The 13,444-nt window shown below is 44.2% G+C and overlaps 1 protein-coding gene across 35 annotated transcripts in view; it reads left to right on the forward strand.

Moving 5' to 3' along the window:
* The window catches only part of AOPEP (aminopeptidase O (putative)), a 334,839-nt gene that overhangs the window by 226,269 nt on the left and 95,126 nt on the right, over positions 1–13,444 (forward strand). For all 35 annotated transcript variants that reach the window (XR_012002590.1, XR_012002591.1, XR_012002585.1 and 32 more), the window contains 2 exons: positions 1,454–1,497; positions 9,395–9,455. Coding sequence is in view for 22 of the 35 variants with exons in the window: in XM_072763609.1 (XP_072619710.1) it covers positions 1,454–1,497; positions 9,395–9,455 (105 nt within the window). In the remaining 13 variants the exon portion in view is untranslated. The remainder of the gene's footprint in view (positions 1–1,453; positions 1,498–9,394; positions 9,456–13,444) is intronic.

Below are 13,444 nucleotides of genomic sequence, written 5' to 3' on the forward strand. Positions count from 1 at the left end.
ATGAATAAATAAATAAAATCTTAAAAAAAAAAAAAGACCTGCTTTAAAAGATTATTTTTAGTTTATTAAAAGAAAAACTTGAAGTATAGATCTTATTCATTCAATATCAAGTCCAAAAAGTTAAATATTCTTCTCTCTTTCATGTTCTGTATTTATTCAAAATGTATCTTATCAAACCCTTCAGATAACTCAGGGTTAACACTGGCCTTGGGTCACTCAGCAAATAAAAATGTACAATTCCTACTTACATTCAAATTTCAGATAAACAACAAATAATTTTTTAGTGCCCCCAATTTAACTGGGCGTCCTGTATTTTATCTGACAAATCTGATTGAGACCAAATGAAGATTCTAGAATTAAATGGGCTGAAGAAGATTGGTCACAAAACTTAAGGTGTGAATTAAATATAAATGTAATCTTGAACATTCATATGTGAATTTGTTTAGGCCTATGGTACTGTGGTTATGTTTTTAGAAGAGTCCTTATTTTTTAGAGATATTTACTGAAACATTGGCTGATGACATCATATAACATTTGGGATTCACTTCTTAATAATATAGGAGGCAGGTGAGAGGTTAGGACAGATTGACTGTGGGTTGATGGGTACATGAAGGTTAATTATATTCTCCACTTTTGAGTGTGTTGGAAAATTTCCATAGTACAGGGGGAAAAATAGGTGTGTCTAAGTTATGCATTTAGGTTAAAAAAAATCTATTATTGAAAGATCCTAAATGTGAAATGAAAGAAGATTGCATGGTGGCACTAGAAGCAGCTTCAGACTAAGGCAGGGACCCTTGAACCATTCCAATTGTGACATCTTTATTCCTCCACTGGGATATTGTCTTGATTTTTGTCTTCATCTCTCTCTTTTTTTTTTTTTTCCAGTTTTTTGTTTTGTTTTGTTTTGTTTTGTTTTAGGTAATCTCTATACCCAGTGTGGGCCTCAAACTCACAACCTTGAAATCAAGGGTCCCTTGCTCTACTGACTGAGTCAGCCAGGCACCCCTGTCTTTATCTTTCCATAGAACAATGCAAGAATGTTGTAAGTTAGTTACTAGCCTCTTAGAGTTGAGAGTGTTGAGGTGTAACAGGATCTCTAAGGAAAGCTCAGGAGGAGGAAAACATGGTTAAGTAGAGAGGGGATTATGCTTTATGCTATCTATGGTCAGCCTTTTGAAAATAGTTAAACTTGAAATAAACTTTTGGGTTAGGTAAAAATAACAAACAGTACATTTTTCAATTTGCGGTTTTTACAAAACAAATCTCTTTAACTGATTGGCTTGAAGCCCTGGTAAATTAATAAATAGTGTATATAGTCTAATAAGTCAACACAGGCCTAGCTTTCCTAGCAGGTGATCTGTCAGCAGCTGGGAGCACTCGGGCCCTGGCATGATTCCGGACAGAGTTATTTATTGATGGACATCTTTAATGATTTGCTTTTTTCTTATTCCAGGATTTCCTTCAAATGCTGTTGGAGAACATCCCAGAAGAAAAAAGGTGAGGACCAATTTAGGAATTAAGAGCCCAGTTTTACTTTTAATGTTAAAAATGACCCTGCCATTGTTTGGTTTGTTACAGTCTAGAAAGTTCCATCTTCATCCTGTAACAGAAGTAGGGACCTAACCCAGGCAGTAGGAATCCCAAGACAATCAACCAGACTTAGAACTAGGCCCACATGGATGTTGGGAGCCAGAGCACGCAGTGTTAGGAGGGAAGGCCCAGGGTCAGAAACCCTGAAAGTAATATGAGAGACAAGCCAAGGACACTTCATGGCCTCAGCTGCTGTGAAAAAGAGTCGGGGAGAGGGAAGTTCTAAGTTCAGGTTCTCTAGTTAACATGCCTTAATATAAGGAAATGCTATTTAATTGAAGGTAAAAGTCTAGTGCAGTAATAAGAACATGGGATTTGAAGTCAGGCTCTCCTAAGTTCTCACCCCAGTGTGGCTCCTTCCCAGCTCTGAGATTTGTAGCAAGTTACTTCATCCATCCAAATTTCAGGTTTTCACCCTTGGGGGTAATACAGGAGATAACCTTTGTGACAGGTGTACAATCGATGATTGTTACAGGTATAGGAATAGTTATCTTCTGGGCCTCAGGCCCTGTATATAAGGATCTACATACAGTAAATCACATAATCCTTATTACAGTACTCCACCACCACTGTCGTCATCATAGTGCTTATTGTAGGCCAGCACTTCCACATGCAGGCCCTCAGTTAGTCCTTCAGCCAGCACTGTTAGGTGCATTGCATGTCTGTCCCTACTTTATCAGTAAAAGCACTGAGGCATGTTCAGGAGAGAAGGGACCTACATCAGAGTTTAGACTGGTATTTGATCTTTGCCTGGCCTTTTGTTTAATCTCCCCATCTTCCACCTTCTACTCCCAATTCTTGCTTCAAGAGAAGCGTTATTGTCAGCTGCTTGTTTTTTTAAATTCAATGTGAACACACACACATAAAGCAAGCCAGTACATCATACAGAATGAGCATACCCATATTACTTGATAAATTTCTTTATCTCTACTTCTCTCTGTTCATGCTTTTTGATGCCGAAGGAAGTCTTACCTAGGGAGATTGCATGGAGCCTTAGTAATTGGCTAAGATAATTAGCTTTTCGAAAGGCTGTTTTGAAGGAAGTGTGGCTTGTTTTGGAAAGTCTGAAATGTTTCAGATTTACCATCCTTTCTTTTTACACAAACACATGGATTTTCTTCTTGCAAGAATCGCATCCAAATGTTCCTAAGGTTAGGACAGCAGTTTACCTGCAAGATACGTTTTTTTTCACCTTTTCTTCTGTACCTGCCCTGGAATAACTTTTTGAGTTTCCTGATAAAATGGAGCAGTTTCCTTGCAAGAAAAAAAAAGAAAAGACAATTACTAGAAATGGTGTATTCCTATTACCAAAGTCTGTTACTATACATTCTTTTGGAAGAATTTCTTAAGGCACAAATACAGCAAATTTCACGGAAGCAACAAAGTGCATTTTTAGTTTGGGACGGCTTCTTTCTTTTCATCCTCTTCCTAATAAGGTTATGAAGTTCATGGGTGTGGCCCCAAGCCCTCTGGCTCCAGGGAACCTGGATCTTGTCATTTTGAATATGTATCAAGGAACATGCTGTTGAACCCATAAAGAGATTTTTGTTGCGATGGTGGCAGAGCAGCATCTCTGTTTAAGGGTGGCCACTGACCACCAACCTTCACACCCCACCCCGAGAGGACACCTTACTCAGTCAGGGTCATATTTAGGCCAGCAGGTTTAAGCTGCCTTTTAAAATTTCCCTTAAAAGTTAAGGTGATTTCCTTCCTGCAATGAACCTATTTCAGCAAGTATATCAGAATACTTTTTGAAATTCAAGCATCTTCTTTCCTGCTAACTAATCTCAGAATCTAATTCAGGTATTAAAACAGACCGTTTGGCCTTTTATCTATGCAGCATATTGTACCAATTTTATCTGGGGCTCCAAAGGTCCTACATCTACCCCTGGAGCCTCCAATCTGTGGCCCTGATGCAAGCTGATCCTTGGGCACATCTGTCAGGCATGTGAGCCATTGTGAGCGGGGCAAGATTCTTCAGATAGACCAGCCAGTTAGTGTTCAGGGGCCAGTATCCTCTATGTCACACTGTTTTTGCATGGTTCTCCTGCTCTGATTAATTTAACTTACCCATTGAGCTCCTCCTGTACCAGGCTTTAGGCTGGAGACTAGAGGACAGAAAGGAATAGGTTCCATCCCCCGCCTACAGGATGCTCCTAATCGACATAGAGATAGGCATGAAAACAGATTATGACTCAGTGTGGGAAGTGCTTTGGGGAGTTTCAGAGTCCTTGGCACACCGGGAAAGGCCCAAGTGTCCTAGCCTCGAGCCTTCAGGTAAAGAAGTGCCATTAAAAGTTCTAAATAGGAAAGTGCCATCAGCAGATTGGGAAGATGCTCCAGGGGATGCTGTGGAAGGTATATGTGAGATGGGTGGACTAGAAGTCACAGAGAGAGAGAGAATGAGTGGGGCAGGGGCACAGAGACTCGGGACTCAATCCTGCAGCTCTGGGATCACAACCTGAGCTGAATGAAGTACCTGAGGTGAAGGCAGTTGCTTAGCCGACTGAGCCACCCAGGTGCCCCTCAAGACAGCTGTTCACTCAGGAGATCTAGAGCTGGAACCTGATCTCTCATTCTTGGCCACTCAGTGACACTCTGAAGTAGCACTGGAAGCAGAGTGGGCAGGGGAGTTTGTCTTGGGAATTAGTGGGGGGCGGAGAGAGTGGAAAGGAGAGCATTTGAAGGAGGAAGGGAGGAGTTGTGTTTTAGACATCTTCAATGTGAGGTTTCTGTGTAAATGTTGATGTTTTCTGAGACCAAGGGAAGAAAAAGCTAAAAATGCTTAGAAGGAAATCCAAGCAGATCCTGGGCACCAGCGAGTCCTCATATAAGAGTGAGTGCCCTGCCCACCTGATACTGTAACCATATCAAACAGTGGCTCTTTTTTTTTTTTTTTTTTTAAGATTCATTTATTTATTTGAGAGAGAGGGAGAGACCAGAGGAGAAAGGGAGAGAAAATCTTAAGCAGACTCCACGCTGAGCTTGGAGCCTGACGTGAGGCTCAACCTCACGACCTTGAGATCATGACCTGAGCCAAAACCTAGAGTCAGACACTTAACCAACTGTGCTCTTTCTTTGCTCATGTGTTATTATGTCTGCCTGTGCATGTCCATGTGTTTGGTTTCATTCACTGCCTTCCCTCCCCCATGGAGCTCGTGAATGCTCACTTATAGATGTGACCTCAGCCATCTTCATTATCTGCCCAAGCACAAACGACTCCTTTTGATTAGGTAACAAGTAACCATATGCACAGTTCTAAGATGCACACTATTTGTATCCACATGTAGAGAGGGAACTTAAAAACCTAAATTATGAAAATCTACAAATCTGTGAAGAATATTGGTTGCATTGCAAAATGAGTGCTTTTCCATTTCAGACCCTGAGCACTGAGGGCCCCAATGCTTGCATTCACCCAGTACCTGCACTTCCAAAGTCCATTCCATCTGTGGTTTAGTTCATGTGACAGTTGTGAGGGGGGCTTTAAAAGGTTGTGAAAATTGTGCTTTCCTTCAGAGGTGCAGAGAGGACATGATCATTAGAATCTCAAGGGCTGTGGTAGGAGCCGAGAGTGATGAAGACCTCTCTTCTGATTGGCAGCAAGTTGATAGGCACAAGTGGCAGATACAGCTGTTAGTCCCGCCATCCTCGTCCCTCTGCCCTCAGAAATCAACTGAACAAGCAATATAGCAAGTGCAATACCATTTTCATACAAGCCTGGGCCTATTTCTATGCATGTTAACATCACGAAGAAAAGAGCCACTGCCTTTCAACTTTCTCAGCTTTAAACACAGCTTATTTCTCTCATCAGCATTATGCCCCAGTGTCCAACATATTCTCTCCCCTGCTGTGTTAACTACGTGTGACCACATTTATAGCTCAGAGGAACTGGAGACAGACGTCTGAGCCTCAGAGTTGCCTTACAGGATGTAGGAGTGCAGAGAGGGAACTCTCTAGCCAGAGGGTAAAACAACCTGCTGTTCCAGATACCCAGGAGGCTTGGGTAATGAGGCGGAGGTAACTCTCACTAGTACAAATATGGGGGCATGCAGTCGTGGGTCTGTGTACTTTTAGCTATCTGTATAAAATCAATTTCCATAGTGATCAGACATGCAGAAGAGTAATTTCCTGTAAGTCCTGGGTTCCAGCAAAGTGGAAATGCTTCTGCTTGTTGTTGTGATTATTTAAGCCACATGATCTCAGAGGGGAAACATTCACCATTGGCTTACACTCTCAGTGTCTTGATTTGAAAAAGTCAACTTTTGCTTTACCATGCCTACCTATCCAAGCCCAGACCTAAAAAATTCCCCTGTATTGTCATCTCAATAATTACGATTGAAACAGCAAAAAATACATAATTGTTACTTTTTCCCTCCAAATATGCAGTTCATTTCTTCCTTGCAAATTAAGCATTATTGGGACACCTCACTGGCTCAGTTGGTAGAGCATGCGACTCTTGATCTTGGGGTTGTGAGTTCGAGCCCCATATTGGGTGTGGAGCCTACTTAAAAAAAATCAGCATTATCACACATTTCTCATAATTTCCTTGGGAAGTAAGGCCACCTATAGTACCTTAAAAAAATTTTTTTAGCAGCTGGAGTTATTGCTTTCATCATCCTCTCATAGTTTAAAATCTCATTCCCTGTTAGCAGTCCCTAAACAGGCATCAATGCGATTCAGTCTGCACTGTTACTGGGAGTCTAGAAACCTGGGTCTTTTCTTTAGCCCTTTGTCTGGCCTGACTTTGGCCAGTCTTCTTGTGCTGCAGTTTCTCCATCTGCTAGGAGCCACACAACAATTGACACCCACTTCATAAGGATATTATGAGGAATGAAGTGATAATGGTTATAAGATGCTTTGAACCTTTCCTAAGGAAAGTGATCTGAAAACACATGTTCTTTTCATTCACGGGAGAGTGTCTCTTGCTCCTGGATGCAGCTGAACCATGAACTCTCTTGCCCTCACACTTTTGCCCCTCCCAAGGGTCTCCCCATCTCTTTAGAACTGTAATCCAAGGGCAGACAAATAGGGAAGCCACAGCAGGGGCCAGGCTGCCTCTAGTAGGAGAGACGTGAACAAGAAGGAGAAGACAGTGCTATTTGGAGCCAACATGGGCCTTCTTGTCCACAGGCCTGCCGGCACCAAAAAATCATGACCAATGCATCATGATGCATAAGTTCAGTGAAGAAATAAAAGTGGGGGTTTTGCAGCCAGGCAACCCAGACTTGGATCTCTGTGGCCTTGGATAAGTCCCTGACTTTCCAGAACCTGCATTTGCTCATCTCTGACACGAGGATAATAATACTGGTCTTGTGCAAATATCGTGAAGCTTACATGAGATTTTTTCTCCAGTGCCTCAGACACAGTAGGTATTCAACAAGCAGGAGCTACTACTTTTATGCCTTTGCTTGGTAGTGGGCACAGGGGTTTTTTTTGCTTGTTTTTAGTGCCACTCTATAATAGCACCTGTGTGTGCAAAAACAAAATAATTGCAAAGCAAAATTTGCCTTACTACTTTTCAGTGGAATAACCACAAAGTTGGCCAAGCAGCTGTTCAGGTCATAGACTGTGGCACAAATTGTTCACAGCCTCCACTTTGGTCTCTGCCTCCAACCTCTTTTTCCTCAGTTACTCTTCCTCAAGTCCCTTTTGCCGCTCTACAGACATGCTCAGAGCCGCCTCAGTTAAACCAGGGCTCAGCGGCAGAACTTCAGGGTTCTTACAGGATCCCTCACCTCGTTCTGTGTGCCAGCCCAGTTGAGCCTGGCTTTGGGCAAAGCTCCCTTTGCCATGCATGTACTTTGCATCTATTTTACTGGTCCTGCCCCATCATTGGGGACAGCACAGTCTTCCTCCATGACATAGTTCAATCTTTGCTTCCTTTAAGAAGGCTCCCCTAACACACCTCCTAGCTTCTAGCTGGGACCCTGGGGCAGCCAGGGCCTCTTGCACTAGCGTGGTGGCACTGCTGCTATTAGACAGTCATGCTTTGGGGGTTCCCATCTCAGCCCTGCACAGAACCTCGTGCCCTGTGGGCACCCACCAAACCAATGCCACAGGGAGAAGTGTTGCCCATTTTTCAGTTTTCTCTGGTGAAGACTTGGTCCTTGCTCAGTGATATTCCAGGGCCCAACCCCAGCCCCTCCCCATGCCACCTCTAAAATTGTGTGTTTCAGCTAAAATTTGCTGAAGAAAATTTATGTCCCTGGCCTCTCCTCGCTCCTCCACTGTGATGCACAGCAGCTGTTGGCCATCTTTTGTAAAATCACTCAAAAGGGGCCATGATGTCACTCCCAGACCTCTCTTCTTCCAGACATTGAACCCCCCTCCATGTGGACCCAGTGCACCCACCCCTCCATCCTCACTACCACTCTTATCTAAATCCTTCCTAAACCTCCATCTTCCTCCCAAGTTGTGCAAAGGTTAAGGATGCCCGTTTCCCTAGAATGCCACAGCACAACAAAGCACAGGTCAGAGTCAGCTCTTGCTTTGGCTCTCCTGCATTCGCTGTAAGGACAGCACTCTTATTGGGAAAGGTGATTTTTAAATTAAAAGGGAATACTTTCGGGATCCCTGGGTGGCGCAGCGGTTTAGCGCCTGCCTTTGGCCCAGGGCGTGATCCTGGAGACCCGGGATCGAATCCCACGTCGGGCTCCCGGTGCATGGAGCCTGCTTCTCCCTCTGCCTATGTCTTTGCCTCTCTCTCTCTCTCTCTCTCTGTGTGTGTGTGTGACTATCATAAATAAATAAAAATTTAAAAAAAAAAAAAAAAAAAAAAAGGGAATACTTTCTATAGAGTCAACACTGAAATGTGTTTTCATTCATTCAAATAAAAATATGGGAATTGTCCTTTATCCCAGGAACTGTTCTCCCTTCTGGATTAGAGTGAGTAAAACAACCATGGAACCCCATCTCAGAGGACTTTGATCCAGTGTGGGGACAGTTAAAGGGCAAGTAATCAAAATAAGTGGCTGTCACAAACTGTTGGGTGCTGTGATGCAGAGGACAGGGAGCGTGCTGGATGCCACACACATGATCTGGGGGAGTGTTCAGGGAAGGTCTCTGATACAGATACCTGAGCAGGGGTTGTCTAGGAGTGGGCAGGGATTGCTTTAAACATCATTAGCCCAGGAAGACACAGCCTAAGGTCTATTGACCTTAAACATACTGAATACTTCACAAATTTAAGGAGTGTTCAAATCAGCAGGACATGAAACCAAAAGAATTTCAGCTGACTTTGGGTTAGATGAGGAGGAAGTGTAATATTTCAAGTAAAGCAGCCTGTGGGCCTGCTTCAGATGCCTGGAAACCAGGCAGGCATACCGCAGCTGAGCCGCTCTGTGCTCCGACCATGAGTTGTGCCATTTGTGCTGTCGCAGCCCCTAGTCATGACAAAGTTCACATGTCGTTTCGATGCGCTAAGTGCGGTAGAGTTCCAATTTCACGTTGCTGCCAACTCGGGATGAAGCTGTAGTGCCGGATGTTTCCTGGGGACATGCCCCATCCTCCCCAAATTGGTGCTCCCAGCCAAACAGTTCCTGTTAAGGCAGAAACAGCACTGATTGTAGCGTGCCTCTGATTTGTGAATTAATCGTGTTCATTCCTGTTGACGGGAGCTGCACTGAGCATCACTGGGGCCCCTTCTGCCCTTTGACCCGGGACAGCATTGCTTCTTCCAGAGAACAGGAACTTCTATGGAAGGATCGATGCTAGGAGGTACCCAAAAGGTTAGAGAGAAAGATGCTGTGCATGTCATAAGGGCTCTGTAACGTTTTAATCCTTGACTTTTTTTTCACTTTTAAAGGCTTGACTTGTCTGTGGAAAACATCTTCCGAGACTGGCTTGAGAGTTCTGGAATACCACAGGTGCGCTCAACATTACAGCTCACAAGGGTCTGTGACGGGTAGTGAAGCTTGCTGCTGTTTCGTTTTGACAATGACCTGTTTGTATGTGTGGACATAAAAGTAAGCACCAGATTGAGCTGGAGTATCTGTAAGTCGGGAGAGTGATGGTCTCCCACCCTTTCCAACTGCAATCATGGCACATGCCTCTAGTCTCTGCCTCAAGGGGCTGTGGCGCTGTAGGTGGGCATGCTGGTTGATCTTGAACCATGTATGACATGAGACCTTGCCAAGAGTGGTGTGTATTTTGAGCAGTGTCATCAGGCAACACCTCAAAGCCGCCAGTGGTTGAGCAGGTGGCCTCCAGCTCTGCTTTTTGGAGGCAGCCAGATGTGGCAGTGAGCTGGCTGGCCTGCAGCTTGCCCCTGCCCATCACGCCCTTACTGCTCCCTATTTCCCCAGGGCAGCCGCCCCTCGGTTTCCTTCTCTCGTTCTGCGTGAGCCATGTAGATTCATGTCTGTGTCCCCGCTGAAGGCTGTTCCAGTGTCTCCCTCTCTCTCAGCCTGTGGGCACCTCCAAGGGAGACATGTTCCTAACCAGCCCCAGCTCCATGGGCACTGCCTGGCCGGGAGCCTCCCGCCTCACCAGGGCCTGTGCTTCCTGGAGTCTGACCCCTGCCAGAGCATTGGCCCTGGGAAGGTGAGGGGTCATCTTGCGTGGGGCTGGTCACAGGACGCTGCAGGCCTGGAGCCTCCCTGTCTGGGCTGCCTCCCACCCCAAGCAGCTGCAGACCCATTGTGGTGAGCCCTGGTGCCTGGGAGTGGACCCCCATGGCTGTGACAAACTCTGCTGGGGCCCAGGCAAGCAGCCCCCCTAGCTAGCTAGTTTCTAGTTTCACGGCTGGTTATATGAGCTTCCCCTTGGGAGTGTCTGAATGTCAACGAATGTCTGTGAACCATGAAATTAAGGAACAGGAGGGACCGCTCTCCATTACCTTTTCAGCCCTCTCTTCACATCTTTGTCTGTGCTATCACAGAGGGGAAAATGCCGCCATGAACTTGTTCCTAAAAAGGATGCGATGCCTTCTGTTCAGGGACGTGTGACACCTGTTAAAAGTTATTTGTTTGGCCCGATCCTTCTGGGAGCAAAAAAGAATAAAATCCTGAGGTCTCAAAACAAAACAAAACAGAGGTGGGGAAGGCAGCACCTGGTCCTGGGAGGCAGCGCTCTCATCTTGGATGTATTATAATGAGGTCCTGTGATTTCTAAGCTGGGGACTTCCAAAGCCAGCCATTCACGGAGTAGAAAAATCTCAGAAACAAAGTTAAGGTTTGTCTGATCCCAAATAGCCAAGCATTGCCTTCTTGTTTCAGATGGGGGCAGAGGGCATTCGCAAAGCTGTGGGCCTTGTGTTCCCAGGCCAGGCGGTTGCAAGGCGCCCAGACATTCTTTCCGTGGCCTGAAAGCTGGGAAGAGTGGGGAGCTCAGAGAGCAGAATCCCGAAATTTCCTGGCTCCAAACAACAAGGCCGCTGTATTCAGCAGTTAGCCCCGAGGGAAGAGAAAAGAAAGAGTCCTTAATCGAGTGCCCAGAAGCAGGCGCACCCCACTTGGGCTGAAACGCTGGGCTGACCATCTCAGTCCCTGGAGGCTCCCTAATTTCCCCTGAAGAGAAGGCGGCTTTGCCACCAGTGGGAGGCTTTTACTTTTCATTAAAAGGGGGAGGGGTGTGGCGGAGGGAGAGATTTGCCTCTGAGCCGTACATTTTTTCCAAGGTCTAGTTGCATTTGTGACAGCTTATAGTGTAGACAAGAATTTCTGCTATAAACTGACGAAACCTGCTGTCAAAACACAGCCAGGTGCAATGAGGCCAGCCTAGCTATAAATTGTCTTTAAGACCCAACTGGTATTTCCTTGGGCGCTTAACTGTTCAGTAAAAACAACCATGTCAGACAGAAAGCACCCTGATTTAGTACACATATTTCCATTGGTGAATGATCAGAAGGCACCTTTTCATCTCCGTACCCATTCTCTGCCAGTATTTACATGGTTGATGATGATTTACTTGCTCACAGTCCTTTTGGCACTCCTTGAGAGTTCCTTCTCCGTTCCACTTCAGTGAAAGGCCCTGCGAAGGCCTGGGACCCTCTGGGTGCAGCAGCCTGGTGGTGAATGGGATACCTTGTTCTTTGTTGCCATCATTATAATATAAAGTTACTAGCGTGCTTGGCGGGGATTGACAACAAGAGCACTGAAATCGCTTCCATGCTCTTTGTTCTCTTTAAAAATTTCTGTCCACCAGCAATTGAAGTCATTCATGACAAAAGAGTCACGTTCTCCTGGTAAAATTTTCATTCCACAGGTTACAGAGGCTTTTTGTCTCCTCTCAGGAAGGCTCGCCGTGTGGTTGGCCCTGATTTTCCTTTTTGGCCACACTGAATGGAAATCATTAAAAAAAATGTGGAAATCACTTCAACAGCAATAAAAGTAAGCATGAGCCCCAAAGAAGTAAAAGAAATTGGATCCAAACCTCTTTAAAGAACACCCAGCCCTGTAACCTGTGGCTTTGCAAACAGATTTAAAATTGACTGTACCATCCGTATTATAGATTATTTCCTTTTATGACTTTTTTCTGGTTGTAGAGGTATTGCATATTTATTTTACAATCTAAAAAAGTGTGTAATAAGAAAATTAAAATGACTCATATTTTTTTTTGGCTTAGATAATTTTTTGATATAAATCCTTTCAGTCATTTTTCTGGGTGTATGAATACATAGTTTACCCTTTCCTTTGTCTCCCTTTTCAAAATTCAAATAATGTGTCCTCTATAGCAATTTCAAGCAAGAGCAAAATATAAAAAGTAAAAGCCGTGGCCCCTTCGGTCTTTCTCCGCAGAGATAACATGGCATGGGTCCTTCTACACGTTTTCCATGCTATATAGAACTTAGGTATAAATCCTTTTTAAATAAAATTGGAATCTTATTATCCAAGCTGCAAGTTCTCATTTAAAAGTGTATCTTAAGCAGCTTTCCATATCCTTTGATATAATTTAAGAGCAGTAATTTTTAACAGCTGCCTAGCTTTCTAACAAATAGTACTGTAATATAATTTACTCAGATTCCCTCCTTGCAGCCCCCCACCATGGTATACATTATTTCTAAGAAAGTTGCCCATTCTGCTAATTTGACTGTTCTATAAATAGATATTGACTTCATGTCTGCCCAAAGGTCTCCTCCCACCCCCTCCACAGCCCTTGTGCACATATATTCTGACTCCTTTTTTTTTCCGACTCCTTTTAAAACATTTGTATGCAGATACATTAGAAAATAACTTTTCCCATCCAGCCTTTCATCTGCACTTCTTTATGTTAGTTGCTATAGAATTCTCTAATTCCTCTTTTTCTTTGAGTTCCTGGTCACATTGCCAAGTCCTGGTATCCTTATGTACATATTTATTAAATTACAAATTTTCTTTCCTTACCTAGTGCCTCCCTCATTTTTTTCATTATATTTTGCTTCGACTGGCTCAGAAGCTAATTGGTTTTTTAGCCACCAAGCCATCCGCATCAGCACTAAGTGGATCTTTCCGAAAGATTCATCTTCACCAGAAACCTATTCCCCATTAACTGTGGATTAAGGACAAACTCTTTGGCTTGCTATTTGAAGCTATCACCAGAACTGTCCCAGGCTGTCTTTTTAAACTTTAATTTCTACCCTCCTAGGCATATGCTCAACCATAATTACCAATCTCTAAATGTTTGTGTCTTTGCCATGGGCCTTCCTCTGTGCATTCCCTTTCCTCCTTGGAAGCTTTCCTGTCTATTTAACCTGCTTTACATTGTTGCTGTTTGTGTACATAGGCTTTCCCAGCCAGGGGAAATAGGGGCTCTGTCTGACTCATCCTTGTCTTAACCTGCTGTGATACGCATAGTAGGTGCTCAGGTCTCACTGTCCATTATGGCAGCCACTGGACACACATAATTACTGAGCCCTTGAAAAATATCTAGTGCATTG

Source organism: Vulpes vulpes, chromosome 1, assembly GCF_048418805.1.
Source record: "Vulpes vulpes isolate BD-2025 chromosome 1, VulVul3, whole genome shotgun sequence".
In the NCBI taxonomy this organism is placed as follows: Eukaryota; Metazoa; Chordata; class Mammalia; order Carnivora; family Canidae; genus Vulpes; species Vulpes vulpes.